General features: G+C 40.5%; 1 protein-coding gene across 1 annotated transcript; it reads right to left on the minus strand.

Annotated features, from left to right (window-relative positions):
• Window positions 1-39: 39 nt before the first annotated feature.
• Window positions 40-21,342, minus strand: LOC141807662 (uncharacterized). The gene is made up of 11 exons (XM_074693801.1): window positions 21,260-21,342; window positions 20,166-20,459; window positions 19,218-19,823; window positions 16,494-16,682; window positions 15,953-16,261; window positions 13,321-13,388; window positions 13,128-13,234; window positions 12,899-13,042; window positions 10,305-10,433; window positions 5,039-5,308; window positions 40-4,517 (listed from the first exon to the last, which is right to left on the minus strand). Exons 2-11 carry the CDS (start codon window positions 20,312-20,314, stop codon window positions 4,308-4,310), a joined length of 2,181 nt encoding a protein of 726 aa, XP_074549902.1. The 5' UTR covers window positions 20,315-20,459; window positions 21,260-21,342; the 3' UTR covers window positions 40-4,307.
• Between the last annotated feature and the right edge of the window lie 140 nt (window positions 21,343-21,482).

Here is a 21,482-nt window from a genome sequence, read left to right on the forward strand (position 1 = left end):
CATTTTATTCAACCAAGTTTCACCATCTGTTTGGGTTCCAAACAGATGTGATGAATAATAATTACTGTAGCATACCTTTTAAAAGTTACATCAGTTCTTTCATCAAATTAGGAAATGTCAAAATATCATACGAATCAAATCAATCATTACAGAAAAAGAAAAGACCTTTACAAAAATTGTACTTTTGTTTAACTAAAGCCATCCCAAAGTCTACTAATGCAACATCCTTCCTGAAAATGGCATTTTCATCTTTTTTTTATGCTAATGAATGAGCTTCACCTGCTCTGGAATCAGGGAAAAGATTCAGAATCAGCCTCGTATCACTAATGACCAACATTCATTCTTATTGTGCATTTTTTCTAAGGCAACATGGAGGACCAAGTGAGCGTTTTCTTCTGAATCCAGTGGCTGGTGGCTGGGACGGCTGCCAGTTTTTTTTTGCAGCAACATTGGCACGTTTTCCGCCTCGGAACAGCTCGGTTTAAAGGCAACATGTTACACATTGAGTTTGACACACACACAGCTGCAAACGCACACACAGACTGTTACAAATCACGCCACCTCACACAGAGGCTGTGACGAGTCCTCTGAGTCCTCGATCGTCATTCTGGTGTGAGCTGTTGTTAAACCTGATAAGTCGTCAAACCCTCTTACTAATTCAGCTGTTTCACTGATCACTGTCACACTTGTTCATTAAAATGCATTTTTTAACACACAACAAAAAAACAATAAATTAATACTGAAATTAAAGTGCCCAAATTCCAGTGTAAACACAGGACATTGTTTCATTTTGGCGCTGTTGGCAGCAACTCTTTTGGAGGAAAAAACGTAAAACAGAAAAGGTTGTCAAACAGACACCCTGCAAACTAACTTGGGCCTAACTGAGATGATCACACAATATCAGTTGCACAGATATGTACATGTACGCAAATAGAAAACTCTGTATACAGTACAGTGTGTACAAAAGTGTGTAAACCACGTCTTGTACAGGGTCTCAAATCAGCATATTTTTATTGGGAGTAGATTGACATTTTGGGAATTTTATGATCCTCTCTTGGCTAAAAAGATTGACACCACTCATCTTCATGAAGCCACATCGAAGCACAGATGTGACAGACATCTAGGCGCTGCGTGTTGCAGCAGCTCTCTCGTCTTTGTCCGTTTCTTGTAAATTTTTCATCTCTTTTTCGTCATTGTTGTATTTGTAGTGGGTCATTACTTTGTATGGCTCATTTGTTGGTCGTGGACACCAAACTGGTTTTGTCTTAAGTGATATTTTTACAATTTTTTCTCCTATATTTGTCTGGAGATCCTACATGTAACTATGGCTGCATTGTTTGAATGTGAAATCAGCTGTTAGCAGCCTGTAGCATGCCGATGCTAACTGGTGCAAGGCCTGATGTTTTCCCACAAAGTGAGGAGAAGAAGGTGAGGATGACGTGCTGGTTCTCAGGTGTGATCTAAGAAGTGACTACATCGACCTGTCCTTCCATCCATCGTTAATGGGAACGTAAGATCTATCTCCAATAAGATGGACAAGCTAGCCATGCTAACCCAGCAACAGAGGGAATACCAGAAGGCAGAGTAGCATCATGCTATTCACAGACATGGCTAAAGGAGCTGACACAGCTAATGGAGCTAACACTGGAATAACTTCACCTGCTGTGAGCAGACAGGATCCAGGAGACAGAGACTGAAAAGACTCCTGAAGAGGCTCAGTCCTGGACCCTGTGGAGGTGGAGGCTGGCTGAACTGGACTATGATGGACAAGCTGTCATCATCTATTTCCTTATGGACCTTTTTGTAATTTCTATACACTTTCTAACTTTTGTTTTCTTGATTGCTGCTGTGACTCCTGAATTTCCCCTCAGGGATAAATAAAGTATGCTCTATTCTATCTAGCAGTGTGTTAGCTTAGCATTAGGTAAAGTTTCCTGCATCCTGAGGGACTAAAATTGCCTGCAGGTACTTCCGAAGCTTACTAATGAGGCAGGGCTGTCAAAAACTACTTTTTTTAGCGCTAAATTTTATTAGTTGACTGCATTTTTTATCTTAGGTTTAAAATGAAATTGTTGCATGTAATTAAAACGCAAAGCTGTGGACTTAATTTCTCCTGTGGTGACAGCGGAAAGCAGGGAGACACTGTGGCAGCCTAACTATGGTGTGCTAAAACGGTCAAAATAGCACCATTTTTTCTGAAATCAACAGATAAAAATACTGTGTTAATTTCAGACCTTTATCGTATCACAGTTAACATACTAATAGCCCTATATTCACATCTCAACGTGGCGTTGTCCCACAGTTTTTTTGTCGAGGTTGAGCTGCAGCTTTCAGCATTGATAAATAAAGCTAAAGCTAAAGCAGAAGTGCAGAAAACAAAACTGCAGTTCCACAGGTGTCCACCGGAGGTTACGTTACAAAAATAAAGTTAAAACGGCAGAATTAACCATGTTTACAACCTGGTATAAAGATTTATCTCAGTTCTAAAACCTCTTCTTTTATCCATAATAAGTTTATGGAACTGAATTTATTCAGCTTAATTTTTGCTACTTTCTTCATTAGCTAAATCTAAGTCATATATTTCGCAATATGGTGCCGATCTTTTTAGGCTTTATAATGCTGCGTCGTAAACAAATGACTGACATCACTGAGACTAAGTCTATGTTACATACAGATCATTGTAAATACAAGACTATGCAAGAGGTGCAATTTTTTTGTAACTTAGCGTTTTACGCAGTTTGCCTGAAGCTAGCTGGAGATTTTCAGCTTATCTGTAGTTTCCTCATTTTGATTTTCAAGCATCTTTCACCCCCTCAACAACCTCTGCTGAGAAATCTGAACAAAGGAGCTGAGCTTAATAACTTACTGGAGAAAACTATTTCAAGGAATTCTTCTGTTCTGAGGCAAATTAAAAATAAAAATAATAACCAAACAATTTTTTTCATTTCCCATTAAAAGAAAACATTGTAGCTAAATAAGTTTCAGTCATTTCAGGGTGGAACAGTTCCTCTGTGTTGATTGATAAAAGATTAAGTTAGGGCTGGATGATATGGCCTTAAATTAACAACAACAGATTTTTTCACAAAAAATTCAAACTATGATTTTTGGAAGATTTTTTTCCCCAACCTTTTATGAACAAAAGCAAAAATAAATGCCATTTATTTCAGTGTGGGCTACACAAAATTTCATGCTTCCCTGCTTAAGTCAGTGCCCTGGTTGGGGCACCCCAGTCTAAGAAGCCGGGTCCGCCCCTGCTTGTCAGAGCGCACCTTGTTGCAGGTTCGTTATGTTGCTCTGCTCGTCAGCGGATGAATTTATGCTAACGGAGGGTTCAGTTGGTGGAATAAAGGGAGTTGCAGGTAAAGACTGGACTCAGCTTTCCCCTGGTAAAAGTCAAACACCTTCTCAGTCATGTCTGTCCACGCAGCACGCCACTCTGGTCGATCGTCCACCACTGTCCTGTCTCCCTCCCCGCAGTCTATTTTTACAAATCATATCACCATAAGAGGAGGTTTTCTTAAGTAGATTTAGGATGATCTAAGAAAAACTAATGTATATTTCAAAACTATCTAAATCTAAAAATGATCTGAGTATCTTTTTTAAGAGCAGCAGGTTTTACGAGTCAGTCACATCATTAATAATCTGCAGGTGAACATAAAATGGTCCCAGATTTGTAAATGTTTCAGTCAAAGATCTTCATCAAACTCCTGAAAAGTGACAGATTAAAACCAGAGGATTGGGGGAAAGGGGTTCGAACATTTACTGATGAGAGGTCTAGTTCATGTTGAACTCTTTGGGCTGTTGATACGGACCCTTAGGAACAGGTTTTCGTCAAGGTGCCGGGTGTCAAAGACGCACAAGAACATGTTTATGACATTTAGCTCTCTGTTGTTTCGCTAGCGAACTGTTCGATCACGCAGAGTTAGCGCTCACCACGGTATAAAAAGTGCGCCATCGCGAGGAAGAAATTCTGAATTTTTATTTTTTAAATTGTCCACAAAGAAAAATTGGATATAATCGATATAATCGATATATTGCCCAGGCCCAGATGAAGTCCTGAGCACTAAGCCTTAAAGCAAACTATATACCCTTCCTGACCTTTGTTCAATGCTAAGCTAACCAGCTGCTAGCTAAAAGGCTACACTTTTCATACACAGGCATCATTGGTGTCAATCTTCTCACCTTAAGAGAAGGATCTTGGTTCCCAAACTGTCACTTTCCTCCTTTTTTTTGTTGTAAATCTATCATCTTGAAGGACCTGAGGAGTGTTTAATGTGTGTATGGCAGGAGACTTCTCTGCTGTGGCATCAGCTCGAGTCGAGCTCCTCGTGAAGTTCTGAAACTTCTACAGCCGGCACATTGTAGTGGCGATCGTCCTCAGTGACGAGGCACACAGACGGCCAGTCGTCTTTGTGGTCATCTGGGTAGTAGGTGACGAACTCCTCCGTGTCGGCCTTGTACAGTCTGTAAACTTGAATAGTGCACTGCAAGGCGTATCCCAGCAGGAACATCTCCACCTGCACAGAGGAGAGACGCACCAGGTAATAGCACGGCTACAGGGGAGCTCTGATTAGACAGGAGGCTTTTTATGCCACCCCATGTTTAATCAGCCGCTCAGGCACATGATATTTACAGGTGGGGTGTTTTTATGGGGATCCTTCCCCAGTTAAAGCTTTCATTAAAAGATCGAAAATAACAATTAAGTCACCCTGCAGCTCGTCTTTTTCCAGACCTCCCCACGCCTGAGGCTGATACAGAAAAACGACTGCTCAAAAACGGCACAAGCTCGGGCTTGTTTTTCTGTTCATGTGAACATCAAGAGAACGCTACACACCCAATCTCTGACGCCCGACGTTACCACTTGATTTTAGCTGTTACTGAGTGTGACAACAGTTTACTCTGCAGAAATTTACAGCTGGATTCAAACTGTGAAGACAATCAAAGCAGCCACTTTCTTGGCAATGCTGTTCAACATAAAAAGTTCATAAGTACATCAGTGAAGTGTTTCCTACATGTCTGCCGTTAGGGTTCGTCCTACCTGCTCGAGGCCGGCGCTGAGGCCCACGTGGCTGAGGTGGTTGGAGAGAAACGAGCGCGGGCAGTCTGAAGAGTCTCGTGCGAACAGCAGCCAACAGAAGAGCGGTACGTCCCCGCCGGCCTGCATGCAGCCGTGCAGCTCCACCGCTCGGTTCAGCATCAGCAGCTTGAGTGCCTCCAGCAGCCCCAGCTCCTCTTCTCCTCCCTGAAACACTCGCTCGCAGAGCTGCTGCCGCTCCAGAGCGGAGGAGCAGTCCACTGCGGCCTGCCACTGGAGGAACAATCCAGAAGTGATGATTAAATTCATGTTACAGCAAAGACATGGATGAAAGTTCTTCTCTCACTCTAACCAGTAACTTTAGACTCTTTGATTTTTTTCAACTGTAATTCAGCGAGATCTTTTTTGAATAACTGAAGTTGTTCAATGGGAGAATGTATTTCCTGAGGGGTGTACACGAGGAAAACAACAAGGGTCATTTAAAAACATCCGTAAATAACTTTGTTTAGCTACAGATATTCACCCGGGAGGATCTTTAAAAATAGATCAACAGTTAAAAAACAAGTTTTTAAGTAAACTTCACAAACACTCTCAGGGCTTACTTCCCCTGTAGGTAGAACATGTCATCACGGCGTGTTTCAGCCCGTTTGTATGAAAATGTAAAGTTTGTAGTGTCTTACACCAGATCAGACCAGCAAAACCGGAATTCAGCTTAACTTAATATGTAAATGTTCACAATATATGAAAAACAGTGAGAAGTCAGTGGTGTCAGTTTATCACCTGGAGTCTTCGACTACAGAGGGTGTAATGATCCATCGATATAGATCGATTCATCGATTGGTTAAGCAATGATCCAATCACATCAATGGAAAGTTGAAACATCGATCAACATCGTGGTCTTTAATGTACGCCTTTATTTTGAAATCCCGACCCGACACACATGTCTGTTTCTGGCCAACCACAAGTTGTTCTGAAGTTTCCTCTCAAGCCTCACGCACTCAGCGTATGATCACACATTTGAACCTTTTCACTCTCTGACACGCCACGCCTGATATTTCTCCTGCTGTAAAATGTACTGTTTAGCGCCCACCGAGTCACATCGCTGTAGGCGAACGTGTAGCAAGACGCTGTTAGCATCACAGAGCTAAATGGGAGCCAGACATATCGGTCAATCATAAAATAGCTCTCCTGTATCCGGGTCAAATACGGTCGACCTGACAGCAGAGGATGCATGCTGCACACACGACAGGATAATAATAATAATCATAATAACGGCGAGAGCTTAGTATCATTCCTCCTCCACATCGACTATTACACAGTGAAACAAAGTCTGATCACACTGACATACAAACTGTGGTTATCAGGCATCACAGTAAAAAAAAAAAAAAAACCTATCAATGTTAAGTTAGTTAAGTTGATAGTTCTGATTTTGAACAATAGAAATGTTTGGGTTTAATTAAAATCAAAGCTTCAAATTTTTGGTTTGATAGAAAATGGTCAAATGTTGGAGGTCAATAATAAAGTTTGTGTAATCAGTAATTTTTAATTATAGTGTTGCATCATTACTTGATATAATGATCAAACATTACAGTATAACAAGACTCATAGGGTAATTAAGGGGGCAAAAAAGCACCTTATCTGAATTTAACCAGTTTTAATTTCAAAACATGATTAGATCATACAGATGGCTATTATCCTCTACAAACTATCATACCCAAAAGTCAGCACATCGTTCCACATTTCAGTAGTAAAACTATCAAAATTGTTTTGTATTTCTTTCTTGCCTCAGGTGAAATGTTGCTGATTGTGTTCAGTGAGGACATTATATCGTCTTAAATCGATCGAAGGCCCCTGAATCGTATCGTATCGTATCGTGACAGACTTTGTGATATCTGCAAATATCATATCGTTGTTCAAAGAATCAATATCGTATCGTATTGTCATGAAACTGGTGATTTACACCCCTACTACAGAGCCATGCTGTTGTAATACGTGCTGGATGTGGTTTGGCATAATGCTGCTGAAATACATAAGGTATTGTCTGGAGGGCGATATATGTTTCTTAACATATATAAGGTGTACTGTTTGGCTTTAATGGCGCATATGAAGTGTTAATATCTGAAGTGTTTCTGAGCCCATGCGGTGACTTCTACTACAGAGTTATGTCTGTTTTTAAAGCATAAATCAGCCGTCCTGTATCAGAGTTCAGCCTTGTACAGAGATTTCTCCAGATTCTCTGAATACTTTAATATCATGAGCTGTAGATAATGAAAATGCTTTGCATCTTGACCCTGAAGGAACATCATTCAGTAAGTGTTCAACTATTTGCTCCCACGATCTCTGACAGCAAGGCGAACCTCCTCTCATTCTTACTTCTGAGACATTCAGTCTCTCTGTGACGCCCCTTTGTTTACTTTTGTTATTTATCTGTTTATTTAAAGGATTTTCCTAAAGGGTGTTTTTTTAACATGATTTTGTTGTCCCTGAACCAACTTTTTAAAAACAAATTTAAAACGAGATCATAGTTTTTATTAAAGAATAAACTTTATTAGTTTCAATGAGTTTATTTGTCGTCTTAGCACTATATTTGATTATTAAAAAGGTTGAGCTGACTTGCAAACAATTCAAATCTGTATTTATCAACATTTTACACCATTGCCTCATCTTTGGAGTTTTGTTGTATGATTGTGTCGTTTAACTTTGTAAAGCACTTTGAAATGCCTCAGAATAAAAAATAAAACTTCCTTGACTCGCCTTCCTGCGATATCCTGCCAACAAGAATGTTAAGTACATCCTCAGTAGACTATACGTTACTGTCATGCTGCCGCCAACATCAAAGAACAACAGGATTAATCTGTGGCTGTGTTTACATTTGGTTCTGAACAGACAAAACTGTTTGATCATCTGTCTTCAAAGTTAACAGCAGGCTGCCTACATCACCGCTGAAACAAGGACCACAAGCACATTTCCGTACGAATGCAAGACTTGTTTCACCAAGGCAACTTCAGAAAATGAACCAAAGATTTGCAAGTGACAGTGATATGCAATTTTCAAAACAGCCCAAGACAACACAAAAATCAAATCAAAGCAACTATAATGCCTTTAACTACCTAAAATATCTTAAAAAAGCATCTAACTCAGCAAAAACTGAAATCCAAGCAGTTGTTTTTTTCCATTTTGAGTAAAAATAATCGTAACTCAAATTGCCAAATGGTGGCACACTGCAAAAAAACAGATATCTTATGAAGTTTTTTTGTCTTGTTTTCAGTTGAAAATGACTTTTTAGAACTATGACGAGCCACATTCACCTGATAGTTCCAGAAAAATGTATTTTTTTCAAATAATTTAAGGAAAAAAATCAGGTCTGAATTGCTTGTAACAAGTAAATAAAATCTGCCAATGGAACAAGATAAAAGTTACTTGTTTGAAGACGTTATTCTAGTTTTAAGCAAATTTTCTTGCACATCTTTCTTGTTCCATTGGCAGATTTCTTTTTACTTGTTACACGCCACCATACAAATTTACCCGAAAATTCTGTCATTTTAAAAGTTGAAAAAAAAATATGACACCTGCTTCTAAAATCTGCAGTTGAATGTGGCTCATATCAAATATAACAAGACAATTTTCACCTAAAATAAGACAACAAAACTCAAGATAATTTTGTTTTTTGAAAACTTAAAAAAATGGTCCTGTTTTCACCAGATAACTATCTCATAAAAACAGGAATTTGACTACTTTTTTAATTTCCTGTTTTTACTACATACTATCTTATAAAAACAAGAATTACAGCAATTTGATAACAACAACTTGATGGATGGTAAATGACTTCCAGAAGCTCGACCCAAAATCAACTTTTGCATTAAATACACAAAGTTAAAATTGGATTTAAAATATCGGAAGTCACTGGTGTTTGAGTGTTAACGCAGTTAACCCAGTTAATTGTTGACCCTCAGCAGACAATCACTGACACGTTCGGCTCAGCAGCTAACAGATAGCACGGTCACTCTTGACTCTAAAACACCCGTTGCTCTGTAACGTAACTCAATAAGAGTTGACTACATGGTGTAGTATCATTTCTGGAAATTGAACACAGAACAACCAGATATTTCTATGCTCCTTACAGATATAATTGAGTGATCAAAGAACGCTAACTCATTTGAATGAACTGCGCTAAACACAGCTTCTATTGCCCAAATGCATGAGCATATCAATGACGACGCAAATCCTGTTTTCATGAAGTAGAATCTCAAAACAGTAAAATCAAAAATGAATAAATTCTGTTTATGAGATAGTTACCTTGTAAAAATCGGAAAAAAGTTCAAGTAAATGCCATAAGCCACCGCACAAATTCACCTAAAAAAATCTGTCATTTCAAGATAAAAAAAATACACCTGCTTCTAAAATCTGCTGATTGGGTTAGAAAAATGTTCTTGTCAAATTTTTCTAACCCCCACTGGCAGATTTTTTTAAGCAATTCAGGTGTCACTTTTGTCTTTTCATATCTTGAAACAAGATATTTTCTCAACTTGTTTAAAACAGCTGTAAACAGTTTTTGTGCTGTACTCCAAATTGTGACTTTGAATATCAGTGAAAGCATTTTTCTGAGGTTGTTTACAAAATCTTTGCAGTTCTCATGTTGCAAGGAAAATAAAAGGGAAATTAAAAAAAGGTCTCTGTGTTATTAATCATTCCTGACTGAAGCAACAATAGAATATTCACTCTTCAACAACATGAAACATATGAAAACACTCATAATGTAGCCTGGCTGTATTTCTTTTCCCTCATTTCCTCCATGTCAGACTCTGAAAGTCATATTTTTAGACAGCCGAAATAACACAAAGCAGCCTATTGTGAGTGTTACTGTATGTTTTCCATAACCTACCTCTCTTAAAGCGACAGAAACCTGACTTTAAAAAAGTTTGTGCTGTAAACACCAGAATTCCTCAGGAGCTAGCAGTGGCAGTGACAGACTGTAAACCTGCTTTCAATGAGAGGCAGTAACAGTTTTAACACTTTTCAGGGGTCTACATTCCCCTCCAGAACTTTCAGAGTGTTACACGGCTGTGAGTTAATGACACACAAGAAAAGAAAAAAGAGCCCCGAGAGTACGAGCAGACAGCCTCCCTTTAACATATGGAAGCAATCACATGTGAGAGCTCTGTGGGAGAGTATCAATACCCTCAGTGTCCAGGGATGGCATAAAAATAGAGCTGTGGTTTGAATACTTTCTCACTGTATGAATGTTTCTGTGCAGATGTGAAGTCAGTACCTTATTTCTGAGCTGCTCCATGTATCCTTTAAGCTGAGCGATGGCATCTGTCCCGTCTCCCTGCACGCACTCTCCAGGAAACGTCCACTGACTTATCAGACCTTCCTGAGCTTCCAGTTGTTTTGGCAGCTGTAAACAAGAAGTCAGATGCTGGATTGATGTCCCCAACTCCACATCTTGTGGTTTAAAAGTTCACTTGTACTTGAAAATGATCTGTTTTTATCTGGGGGACAACGTCTGATCCAGCTGATCCAAGGGTTTCTTTTAAAGAGGAGGTGTTGTACTATTTTTTAGGCTTTATACCATCTCTTTTGTGCTCCTGTTGTAGCTTTACATGATTTACAGCTCAAACCAAAATCGCTATTTTCTTACACTGGTGTTTTAAAAACACTTTTTTTCAGTCTTTGTCAGAAATGCTTTGCTTTAGCTGCTGTCTCTTTAAGGCTCCCCACTCCACAAACCCTGTGCATTCTGATTGGTCAGTCCAATTGAGGCCTTTCAGGGGCAGATTTTATGGGCAGACCATTTTGAACATTTTACAGACAGATTCAGGGGTTTCTACAACATATAAAGCAGGGGTGGCCAACCTGCGGCTCGTGAGCTGCATGTGGCTCTTTGCCTTTCGGTATATGGCTCTTCGATCTATCCATAAAAAATAGATGTACATTGTACATGTATTGTTATGAATAGTAGAGTGCTGATCAATCTAAAATATTGATATATTGATGCCAAAGTTGGGATCAGTATTGGTCAGTACTTGGGTGATAAGATTGATACTTAAGTTTCAGTTTCTTTTCTCTACATGTGCTCCTCTCAATTGCTCATGTGCTAATAGGTATCAATCTAAATAGATAGATAGATAGATAGATAGATAGATAGATAGATAGATAGATGGGACTTTGTCTCTTCTGCAGTAAAAACAGAAAATTGTCTTTGACAGGGCTCCAAAGTTAAACACACTTACAAACACAATAAATCTCATTTTAAAAAATGGAAATGTATTGATTTTCATTTTATATCATTTGGTTTATGCGTGAGAGGAAGTGTGTGTGTGTGTGTGTGTGTGTGTGTGTGTGTGTGTGTGTGTGTGTGTGTGTAAGATCACGTGTGTGATGTGGCTCTTTATCGTACCACATTAATTTTTGTGGCTCTTGGTCTCTGACTGGTTGGCCACCCCTGATATAAACCTATAGAGGTTTGAAAATCTGCGCACATTTAGTTTTGACATCCATCATTGTTACTTAACATCCATGTTTGAAATATGTGACAGAAAAATACCCCCTCTTTAAACTCCTGTGGGGATTTTTTCACTTAAGTGCCCCCCTGTAATGCACCTAATAGTGCTCAGCTGGCAAAATTTCTCCCTGTAGCTTTAAAAGGATTACATGTTAGCTTCCAAATTTATTTACTGAGCTGATTTTGTGATACTTTTTCCTGGTAGATGTTTTTAGAACAGTGTTTTTTTAGAATCTATTTTGTTTTTCATAACTGTTTGTCCTGAACATGTAACACGTGAAGTGCCATAATCCTCGTATCATTCATTTATTTCATATTGGTTTCAGAATCCAAATTCAGAAAGCGGATAACGACTTGTTATTTCATTTCTTGGTTTCAAATCAAAAATCGGAAAATAAATAATAGCCTATTTTTGTGCTGTTTTGATTTTGTTTTGAAATTAAAAATAGAGTATGAGAGAATAGAATCATCATGGGATTTTTGTTCTGTTTGTTTTTGGTTTGTATCATTTTCGATGTTGTGACCCAGGGGTTGTTGACTTTTTTTTTCCTCAGAAAGGTCAGTCAATCTCTACCGGGTGAATCCATTGATGGGTGAATCAAGCAGCACGATAGCTAACGTTTTAAAGTTGTTATTAAATAACGTTCTTTGTCAAGGATGACGGACGTGTATTCGCTTTTTAGAAAGGGGGGAAGCGTGTCACACTTAGGAGGCATCAGTAACATGACGTTTCCGCCTGAGGTTGTGTTGGATGCAGAAACGTCTGACACTCATTGCAGAGCGTCTCCGGACACCCATGTCCTGCAACGTCTCTGAAAAGTCTGTGTGGGTCTCACAAGCTTTGAACAACTGTGTAATAACATCAGCGTATTGTTCTAGAGCGGCCATAGTGGTCTATTTATATGTCACTCACTGTATATTGCCTTCTCTATCTCTGTGAACAGGTTTCAAGATCTGTGCAGTTAAAGACTAGCCTCCCTGAGAAAAAAGTCAACAACTTCCGGGTCGTAACACATCGAAAATGACACAAATATTATATATTATTATATAATATCTATTTTTAATTTCAAAACAAAATCAAATCAGCAAAAAAATAGGCCATTATCCGTTTTCCGATTTTGGATTCTAAAACGGATATGGAATGAACGAATGATACGCTGATTTCCCTGAATTACCAGGTTTCCGGTTGTACCTAACCGTGACAGCTGCAACTTCAGGATCACAATGTCATGATCCCTGTGGACCTAGAAGTAGGTTTTCAAGACAGCGGCGCATGTAGATGCAGCAGTTTTTAAGTATGAAACCCTGGCAGTATTAACTCAGCTGAATGGATAACACCTCATTCACAGAGCATTTACCATGGTAATGTCCTCCTCCTGCAGCCACACAGGCAGCTGCGTGCTGTGGCAGAGCACCTGGAACAGCGTGGCTCTGAGGGCGCAGTAGTTGTCCCCCCTCACTCTCCTCAAGCTGCTGAACCTCTGGGACAGCTCCTTGTAACCCTGCAGCACGGGAAGTCTCTTTAAGCATCAAACACACACACACACAAAAAAAACACCCTTAATGAGGAAGACGTCAGACACCGACCTTTCTAATGAGAGCACTTTTGGCAGTGTTTCCTTTCCACTCTCGCTCGCTGTAGGACAGAATATCCACAGCGGGCGCCAGGCTGCTTCGGTCCTCCAACTTCAAAACTGAGAAAAACAGAGTGAGAGGAAATGATGATAACACAAAAAGTCTTTACTTCTCTAAAAGAACAAAAGTCATGCTTTATGCTCACATGTGGATTCTGGTTTATTTTTCTGTGACGCCGGCAGCTCCTCTGCTCCTCTGTACAGGTCTTCATCACTGCAGGAAAGAGAAGAAGAAGAATGCATGAGGCTGGATATTAAAACCATAAGCTTTATCATGTGAGTTTTCAGGGTCTGAGGGCTGTAGATTTCTGAGGATGCTTCAGAAAGAGTCCCTAAACACGGACACTTAAGCCTATTCTGAGTTAATCTCACTTGCACCACCCTGCTGCTTTAAATACTCCCTGGTGCACAAAACTGGTATTAATCATCAGCTGGAAATAGTCTCAAACGCATCATGTTCTGTTTAGGTTTCCATCACATATATTACTCTGATAATTGAATGTAAAGGGGTGGTGCCATGAAGCTGTAATCGAGGTAACTTCAGGGTTATAAAGGTAGTTCACTTCCTACAGGGGGAGATCTCTGTGTTCACTTATGTTCCAGAGCAGGCGATGCTCAGGATAAGAGATAATCCTCTGAAACACAGCCCACTGACCAATCAGATCGCCTGATCGAGGAGCTCTGTGAGCTGACAGCCAGAGGAGACGAGGGGAGAGTGATCGACAGCACACTTACCCTTGGTGCTGTAGCTGAAACGTCACGTCGACAAGAATAAATCCTGATAGTTAAACATGAGCTATTACAGATAGATCTATCAGCTGTGAAACTGCATATTTGGGTTTGACACTTTGGCCTCCACTGTCTCTTTCTACAGTTTTAGTGTTTCATTTAGCAGATACTTCTGTCCAAAGCGACGTACAACACAAGCAAGAATTTAGACAGAAGGAAAACCTAGTTAGTGCAACAAAGTGCTACAAGTTATTTGGCTGCAGGTGCCTCTATCAAGTGCAGGATTATTTTTTAAATAAAGTAGAATGACCTATTTAACTAACCACAATCTGTTGCTGCAACTTTAACCTTCAACAACCTTCAGTAATTAGTGTTGAAACTTCACTAAGAGCTGGGTCTGAGACCTTCTGACTCATTCTGCCCCTGAGGACAAAGAGGAGAAGGGTCAGCTTGAGTGCTTAAGCCTTCCCTGAACAGACAAGTCTTCAAACATCTCTTAAAGGATAAGTTCGGTTTATACAGCTTTTACATTGTTTATAGAATGAAGAAGAACAAAATACTCACCCAGAAGGTTTTCCTGATCCAAGCAGTGCTTCGGGAGATATTTAGATCCAAAATCGTGCAGCGGACGTCCGTATAATGGGATCCATCGGGGCATAGACAGCGCCGCTCCTAAAACTGCATTAATCATCCAAAAACTCGTGTTTTTTACCAGTATTCCATCATGGTCCGCTCCGGTTTAGTCCTCTGCTGCAGTCTGTGTCACTCCAGACAGCGCTGTGTGGCTGTACTGACCTCTGAACTGATGAAGACTTTGTTTACGTTTGCCCCTCCACGCATGCACAGTACTCTCTGGAGAGCTGACTCCACTTCCTTCTTTCTTTGAGGGGCAAAGGTAAACAAATTCTTCGTCAGTTCAGAGGTCATTACAGCCACACAGCGCTGTCTGGAGTGACACAGACTGCAGCAGAGGACTAACCCGGATCGGACCATGATGGATTATGGGTGAAAAACATGAGTTTTTGGACAATTAATGCAGTTTTAGGAGCAGCGCTGTCTATGCCCCGATGGATCCCATTATACGAACGTCCGCTGCACGATTTTGGATCTAAATATCTCCCGAAGCACTGCTTGGATCAGGAAAGCCCTCTGGGTGAGTATTTTGTTCTACTTCATTCTATAAACAATGTAAAAGCTGTATAAACCGAACTTGTCCTTTAAAGTAGAAAGGGACTCTGCGAATCATATAAAGTTAGGTAATTCATTCTACCACTTGGGCACAAAAGAGGAGAAGAGTCTGGCTAGAGATTCAGAGCCACGCTGGGCTGTGAGCACCAGGCGACTTTCACAAGCAGAGCGTGGTGGGTGAGAAGGAGTGTAGACCTGGAAGAGGGACCCCAGGTAGGCAGGAGCCGTTCTTGTCAATGTTTTGTACATCACTCTCACACTCTTTTCTGCCGGGGCTAAGGCTTGGAGATAGGGTATGAGTTGGAGAACGGTGGCGTGTGTTAAGACCATAGAGAGTATGGATGCACTGATCTGATCCTGGTATCAGGTATCGGCGGGAAAGGATCGGTCCAAACTTAACTCTATGGCTAAACTATGATTTAGTCTACAAGGTGTAAAATTGTACAATCAAATAGTCATTTCTGTAAATTCTGAAGCATTTTTTAACCAAACTGCTGCTAAACATTTAAACACTTCTAATTTAAATAAATATCAACCTCGGTAATTCCATATGTACTCATTTTTGTCTTTTACTTAAAACATTACCAGTCTTATCCTACAGTAGAGCATGCAGGTTATTATTTAACACTGGTACGGATCAGAATTGGTATCGGTTGATACTCAAAGCCCAGTTATCAGAATCGGGACCTGAAAAGCTGGATCGGTGCATCCCTAATAGAGAGCAGCCTGAGTTCATGCTAGAGTTTAATTAAATCCCTCCTGTGTTGTTTCGATGTTTTCCTATTTCAGAAGCTGTAATCTAATTTAAAGGGCCATTGCATCAAATCCCATCCTGATAGACCTGCTTGAATCACCACAAACCTGTTCCCCAAACCATCTTCAGAAGACTCCTCCTTCTCTTGTCTCATTGTCTCTTCCTCCTTCCCATCAGCAGACAGACTCTCCGTCAGCTGCTCCTCTTCCTCAGCAACCTCCTGCACCTCTGTTTCTTTCTTCACCAGAGCATCGGCCTCTTCTTTCATTTCTTCTTCCTCCTTCACATCAGGAGCTTCTTCATCTTTTCCCTTTTCTTTTAGATTTATGTCTTCTGCAATTTCCTGTTGAGCTCTCTCCAAGGTTGTGACCTCCTTTAAGTGAAGATCTGGTTTTGCATCCTGATCAGACTTTGAACTACATAGAGGGAGAGAGAAAGAGAAAACACAATCTCTCATGTGCTTAACTCATAAAATGATGTTTTGACCACATTTTGGGTAAAATATCACAAATAGAGTCATTTGGTAGCAATAACATGCTGTAGTGTCCCTACGCCCCCTGGTGGTCACTGGAGATTTCTTCAAAACTAGTCCAAAGTTTATGTCAACAAGTGTCTTGTTTTGAAGTCCCAAACACTGAACCCACTGACCTCTCTCTGGAGTCTGTCAGAGCTGTGGTTTCTGACTCCCTCGCAGAGCTGGATGAGTCCAGATCCTCACTGTGGTCGAGTCTCGATGGCTCTGGTCCAGGAGAAGACTCGGAGGCAGCGTGGCTCTTTGTGTCTCCAGGTTCAGCGTCCCTGCTCACAGGAGAGCTCTGTGGATCCTCTGTCACAACACTGGACACAGGAGGACAGGTCAGAGGTAGTGTGTGCGTGTCTGTGTGTGTTGTGTGTGTTGTGTAACAGTGTCTTCAGCAGCCTAATAAAAGCAGACCTATACATTTCATGATAAACTAGAAAAGCAGTCAGAGAGCGCAGACCTTCGTCAAGCATATTGTGATTGTAACCAACACTTTAGTCCTACTTTAATGTTATACTCACTTTCAGCAGACTGTCTGCTACAATTTGATGTTAGTTGCAGGTTTGTATGATATAATTTGTTACTTGACAGTGTTGAAACTTATGATGGAATATTTCATATTCTGGATCTTAGTATCCAGAATATTGCCAGGATCTGGATCGTATTGTAACATCTGTCAGAAATTATGGTGACCTTGTCTTGTGCTGTTTTTCAAAGCAATCCGACCATTTATGGTGGAGTTATTTTTTAACATATGGTGAAAACAGCCCTATCTCACAATGATAAAGAATCCTTCAAAAAAAACCCTGGATCCAGACAGTGATCTGGATCACCTCCAAAATGTAATCACTTCTTCCTTATCTCATTTTGAACATTTCCCGAAAATTTAATCAAGATCAGTTTGTTACTTTTTGAGTTATGTTGTTCGCAGACAAACAGACAAACACTAACAAAAACATAACTTCCTTGGTGGAGGTAATTACAAGAACAAGCAAGAGGACAAGTTTTGATTCTTGATTATAAAGAATATTTCCTGTAAATTCTATAAAAAAAATAAAAACAAGAAAAGGTTCACACCAAGAGACTTTTTCCTTCTGATATAATCAGCCAATAAGAGGTCGCAGAGAGGAATCAGTGGTTATCACAGTTCACATCCTGTGAAATATTTGTAACAGAGCATATCATGCCAAGAACATCACTTTGGGTTAGTTTTAAAAAATGTTATGACGTTCTTTGTCCAGCAGAGGGCTCTCTTTCCAACATTGAATGCTATGTTTGAAACATTTTGTTGGGTTGTTGTGTCTTTGTGCCCTGTTGTTGATTTTTATGTTGAAAGAGTTGTTGCATGCAAAAAAAAAAAATTCAGACTTTGCTAAACAATACATTCGTATAAATCAATCAATCGCACTCTGTTGTTATGGGACTCTCAACGCTGTGTGGAGCTACAGCAGCTCAGCTTAAAAAGCCGAGTAGACAGATAAGACCACAAAAATCATTGAATCACTACATTTTAAAAATTACAGTATTCTACAGTATGAAGATTTTTTTAAGTATATCTCAATTTTTTGCGATACAGTGATTTCTTCAAAGAACTTACAATCAGTTCAAGGGGTCTAGTTACATAACCTGACACGCCAGACGAACAGTTTCATATATCCGCCACAGAATTATTTCACAAGCCCATCTGGGTAGCAGCTCTTCCGATTTGTTTTTAGAGGCGGGACTTTACAAAAATCCGCAGCTGGTGATTGGACAACCATTCTGATTAACACACTCACCGCGGACCAATCCACATCAAGCCACGGTATGACGTAGCTTATGTGAGCCGATGCATCTAAGAAACAATAGATGAAGAACTACTGAATCACGAGAAACAGCTGTGATAAAGGCGTTAGACGACAGCTTCCGTTTTTATAAATTTAACTTAAGAATCAAAGGAACGCTGACAAGTACGAAAGTCTGCTGACGTCACGTCTGCTCCCACAGCTCCCTCCTCTCTACCCTGATTGGGCCGGTCAGAATTTGGCCGAGTGAAATCGTTGGTCATTGGAGCCTGGCAAGATGGACCTGCAGGAGTTCAGAAACTGAATCAGGCAGGTCCATCTGCTCTGCAAGGTTACATCCTAGCTCCCAAAACCTCCATGTCTTCTCCAGAAACTGATCTTTCAATTTGCTGAATGCACTTGGGGGAATCAATCGAGGAAAGAGGAAGCTTCTCACAAGAGAAGAGGAGCTCAGAGCAAGGTATCATCTGTGGAAGTTTTGAGACTTCAAGATGGGACGTGGTTGGTGCTCCTGCAGCACACCACACATCCAGACAGACTTTTATTATTAGTTCCTGAGCTTGACTGTAAGGGTTGTCAAAGGTCCCATCGTGAACTTTAAGATTATTTATCTTTTTTCATATTCTGTGTCCCCTTTAACCCACTGCCTGCCTTCTACATACAAATTCAGCTATGGTGAAAAATGTATGAATCCAGTGTTTTTGTGCTGATATATGCTCTATAGCACCCCCTAGCTTGGAAAAAAGGCGTACCTTCTTGTTACTTTTAACTATATGTCTAAAATTTATTTGCCTCACTTTCATGCCAAGTCCAAATCAAAGGATTTTTTGTAACTCAGTAGGCACACACATTCTCTGTGTCACAGCCTGAGGGCATCTAAATGCTTTTTAATACACCCTGATGGACAATTTTTTTTCCTATTTACAAAAAATTATATTCGGCAAAAACAATGCAGTAACTTCTAGGATTTCATCATATAAGCCGTTTATCTTCTTTACCTTTTAAGATATAGAAGTAAAAAGAAGTTCATCCCCCAAACTTTTATCAAAACTATGTACTTTTACCCACCGGCTCGGAGACTCCTTCTGACTCTCTCTGTCGACCTCCTGATCAACCACAGGGATGGATGACACCAGAAGATCAGCAGCAGACAGCTCAGTGTTTGGCACCTTGTTTTGTGAGATCTCCCCCGATAGCTCGGCTGCAGCATCATCAATAGTGACCTTGGAGCCTTTTTCTTCATCAGTATCAGCAGTAGTGTTTGGTTTACTGTGCTCTGTTGTCTCAGCGTGGTTTTCAGGGAAGGCTTCGCTGGCTGTTATCGGTCTGCTATCAGGGACTTTGTTTTGTGCTGATGCTGGATTTTCTTCTGCTGAACCAACCTCCAAGTCAGGTGTGGCGATTTTTTTTTGAGGAGAGATTAAAGTGCATGGCTGAAGCTCAGGTGGTTTATCGTCCTTCACGTCTTCATCTTGTGCTCTGGCGGAGGTGTTTAGAAGTTCAGATTCTTTCCTGGGGGAGGACGCTGCTGCTGCTGTCTGTGTGGCTTCCCTCTGCAAGGGCCCGTTCTCCTGAGTGTTATTGAGCTCTTTCTCTGCAACCTCGGCACTCTGCTTCAGCTGCACAGCCTCAGATTTTACTTCCACTTTCACTTTTTCCTCATTGGGTGTTTTCCTGGGTAACATAACAAAGAGAGGGTGAAATCTCATGTCAAACCCTACCACAGAAATTCAACTGGATACTTTTTATGTTTACTGGCTGTGGCTCTCTGAAGGGGATCCCACCATTCCACCCCTAAATTTCCTCTCTGAGCTGAGGTCACCTCATGCTACACACACCTGACTCACGCCTCACTCAGGTGCTTCCTCATTTCACTTCAACAGTAGACTTTAAGCTGTATAGTTCTACTTTTAATTTCTTTGCTTGAAATAAATTCTGTGTCTTATTACATTTTCTAGAAGTGTGAAACTTTTAAGAGGGAAAATCTGTGGGGCTACTTTCACATCCTCATTTCACCTTATGTCATCATCGCCTTCAGGACCACAAGTGCCCACCACAGCGGTGTCACCCGAGGTCACCGTGGTCTTGGAGTCATTCTTCAGCAAAACACTTCTCTCCTCTGCACTGCCACAGGGACTCTCAGCTCGACAGCAACTGTTCCCCATCTGCGTGCTCCCTCTGCTTGGGAGGTCAGACAGGTCGTTGACTGAACGCTGACCTCTGGTGCACGACAAGCCACTGAATCAGGCGACCCGACGAGTCCCTTACGAGGGGAGATTTCAGGACTCCATGGTGATGAGGGTCAAGCTTCTGTTGAAGCAATGAGTGTCATACATGATTCATATTCTGTTCTATATGGACAGTTAAAGCATCAAAACACTTATAGTTTAAACTAAATGGTGTTATAAATTATTCTGCAACCCAACAAGTTTAAAAGCCTTTGACTTTATTGTACCAAAGTTGCTACTAAATGCATTTTGCACAACATTATTCACTCTGACAAACATCTGCACTCTACTTTGCACATTCATTGTCATAACATTGTTGACTGCTGTGATATTTAACTCCACTTACTTTGGTGTCACTACTCTTTGGTTACACCTTTCAAAATACATCATTAAGTTTTTAAAAATAAGTAGAATAGTGATGAAATATTAGTTTGGTTCACAAACTTGACGGAGACATCTACTATTTCTATTTGACAATAATGTTGCGCAGTTTAAATTTTAATACAATAATGGTTAACATGAAGCTAAACCCTGCTGTTAATGTCAATTCCATCCAGTGAAGTAACGAGAACTACAGCACGTCTAAAAATGCAGTTACACCTCAATAAATGTCAAAACACACTTGGCATGATGAGTACACTTCAATACAAACTCTCCGGACACGAAACCCTCAAAGCTTTGGTCTCTGTTTCACTTTACTTCACTGCAAACAGGCTACGGTTAGCTTTAGCCAGCTAGCTGAGGTAAACTTAAAACATAAACGTGCGCTACTAAAAACAGCTCGACGCTCATTGATGTCACCGCTAAAACATCGGTTAGCTTTTGTGATAACTGGCACTTAAGAGTTTTAAACGGCTCATTTCATAGAAAATGTGTAATTACTGTATTTTCTGCGGAACATCTGTTGGCACGAGCCCCTAGCATAGCCAGAGCAGCAGGTCACGGCTCGGTCCGAGCGCATGACGTCATAGTCGTGTACGCCGAGAGATGTGCTGCGTTCAGGAGCTCCTCGGAAACTCGCAACTTCAGGGTAACCCCTCAATGTTTTTCATTTTTTGGGTGCAAAATCTGGAAACATTTCTAACAATTACTATCATATCTTACA

The sequence above is a fragment of the Halichoeres trimaculatus genome, unplaced genomic scaffold (assembly GCF_033239565.1).
Source record: "Halichoeres trimaculatus isolate MK-OKI-2021-1 unplaced genomic scaffold, fHalTri1.1 fHalTri1_scaffold_18, whole genome shotgun sequence".
Taxonomy (NCBI): domain Eukaryota; kingdom Metazoa; phylum Chordata; class Actinopteri; order Labriformes; family Labridae; genus Halichoeres; species Halichoeres trimaculatus.

What these genes read in the sequence shown, in the direction of transcription:
- LOC141807662 (XM_074693801.1), bottom strand. Translation starts at nt 20,314, where the DNA reads ATGGGGAACAGTTGCTGTCGAGCTGAGAGTCCCTGTGGCAGTGCAGAG. An exon ending in AAAGTGCTCTCATTAGAAAG is followed by an intron (nt 13,043 to 13,127) that starts GTCGGTGTCTGA and finishes CCCGTGCTGCAG; the next exon opens with GGTTACAAGGAGCTGTCCCA. An exon ending in TGGAGCAGCTCAGAAATAAG is followed by an intron (nt 5,309 to 10,304) that starts GTACTGACTTCA and finishes TTGTTCCTCCAG; the next exon opens with TGGCAGGCCGCAGTGGACTG.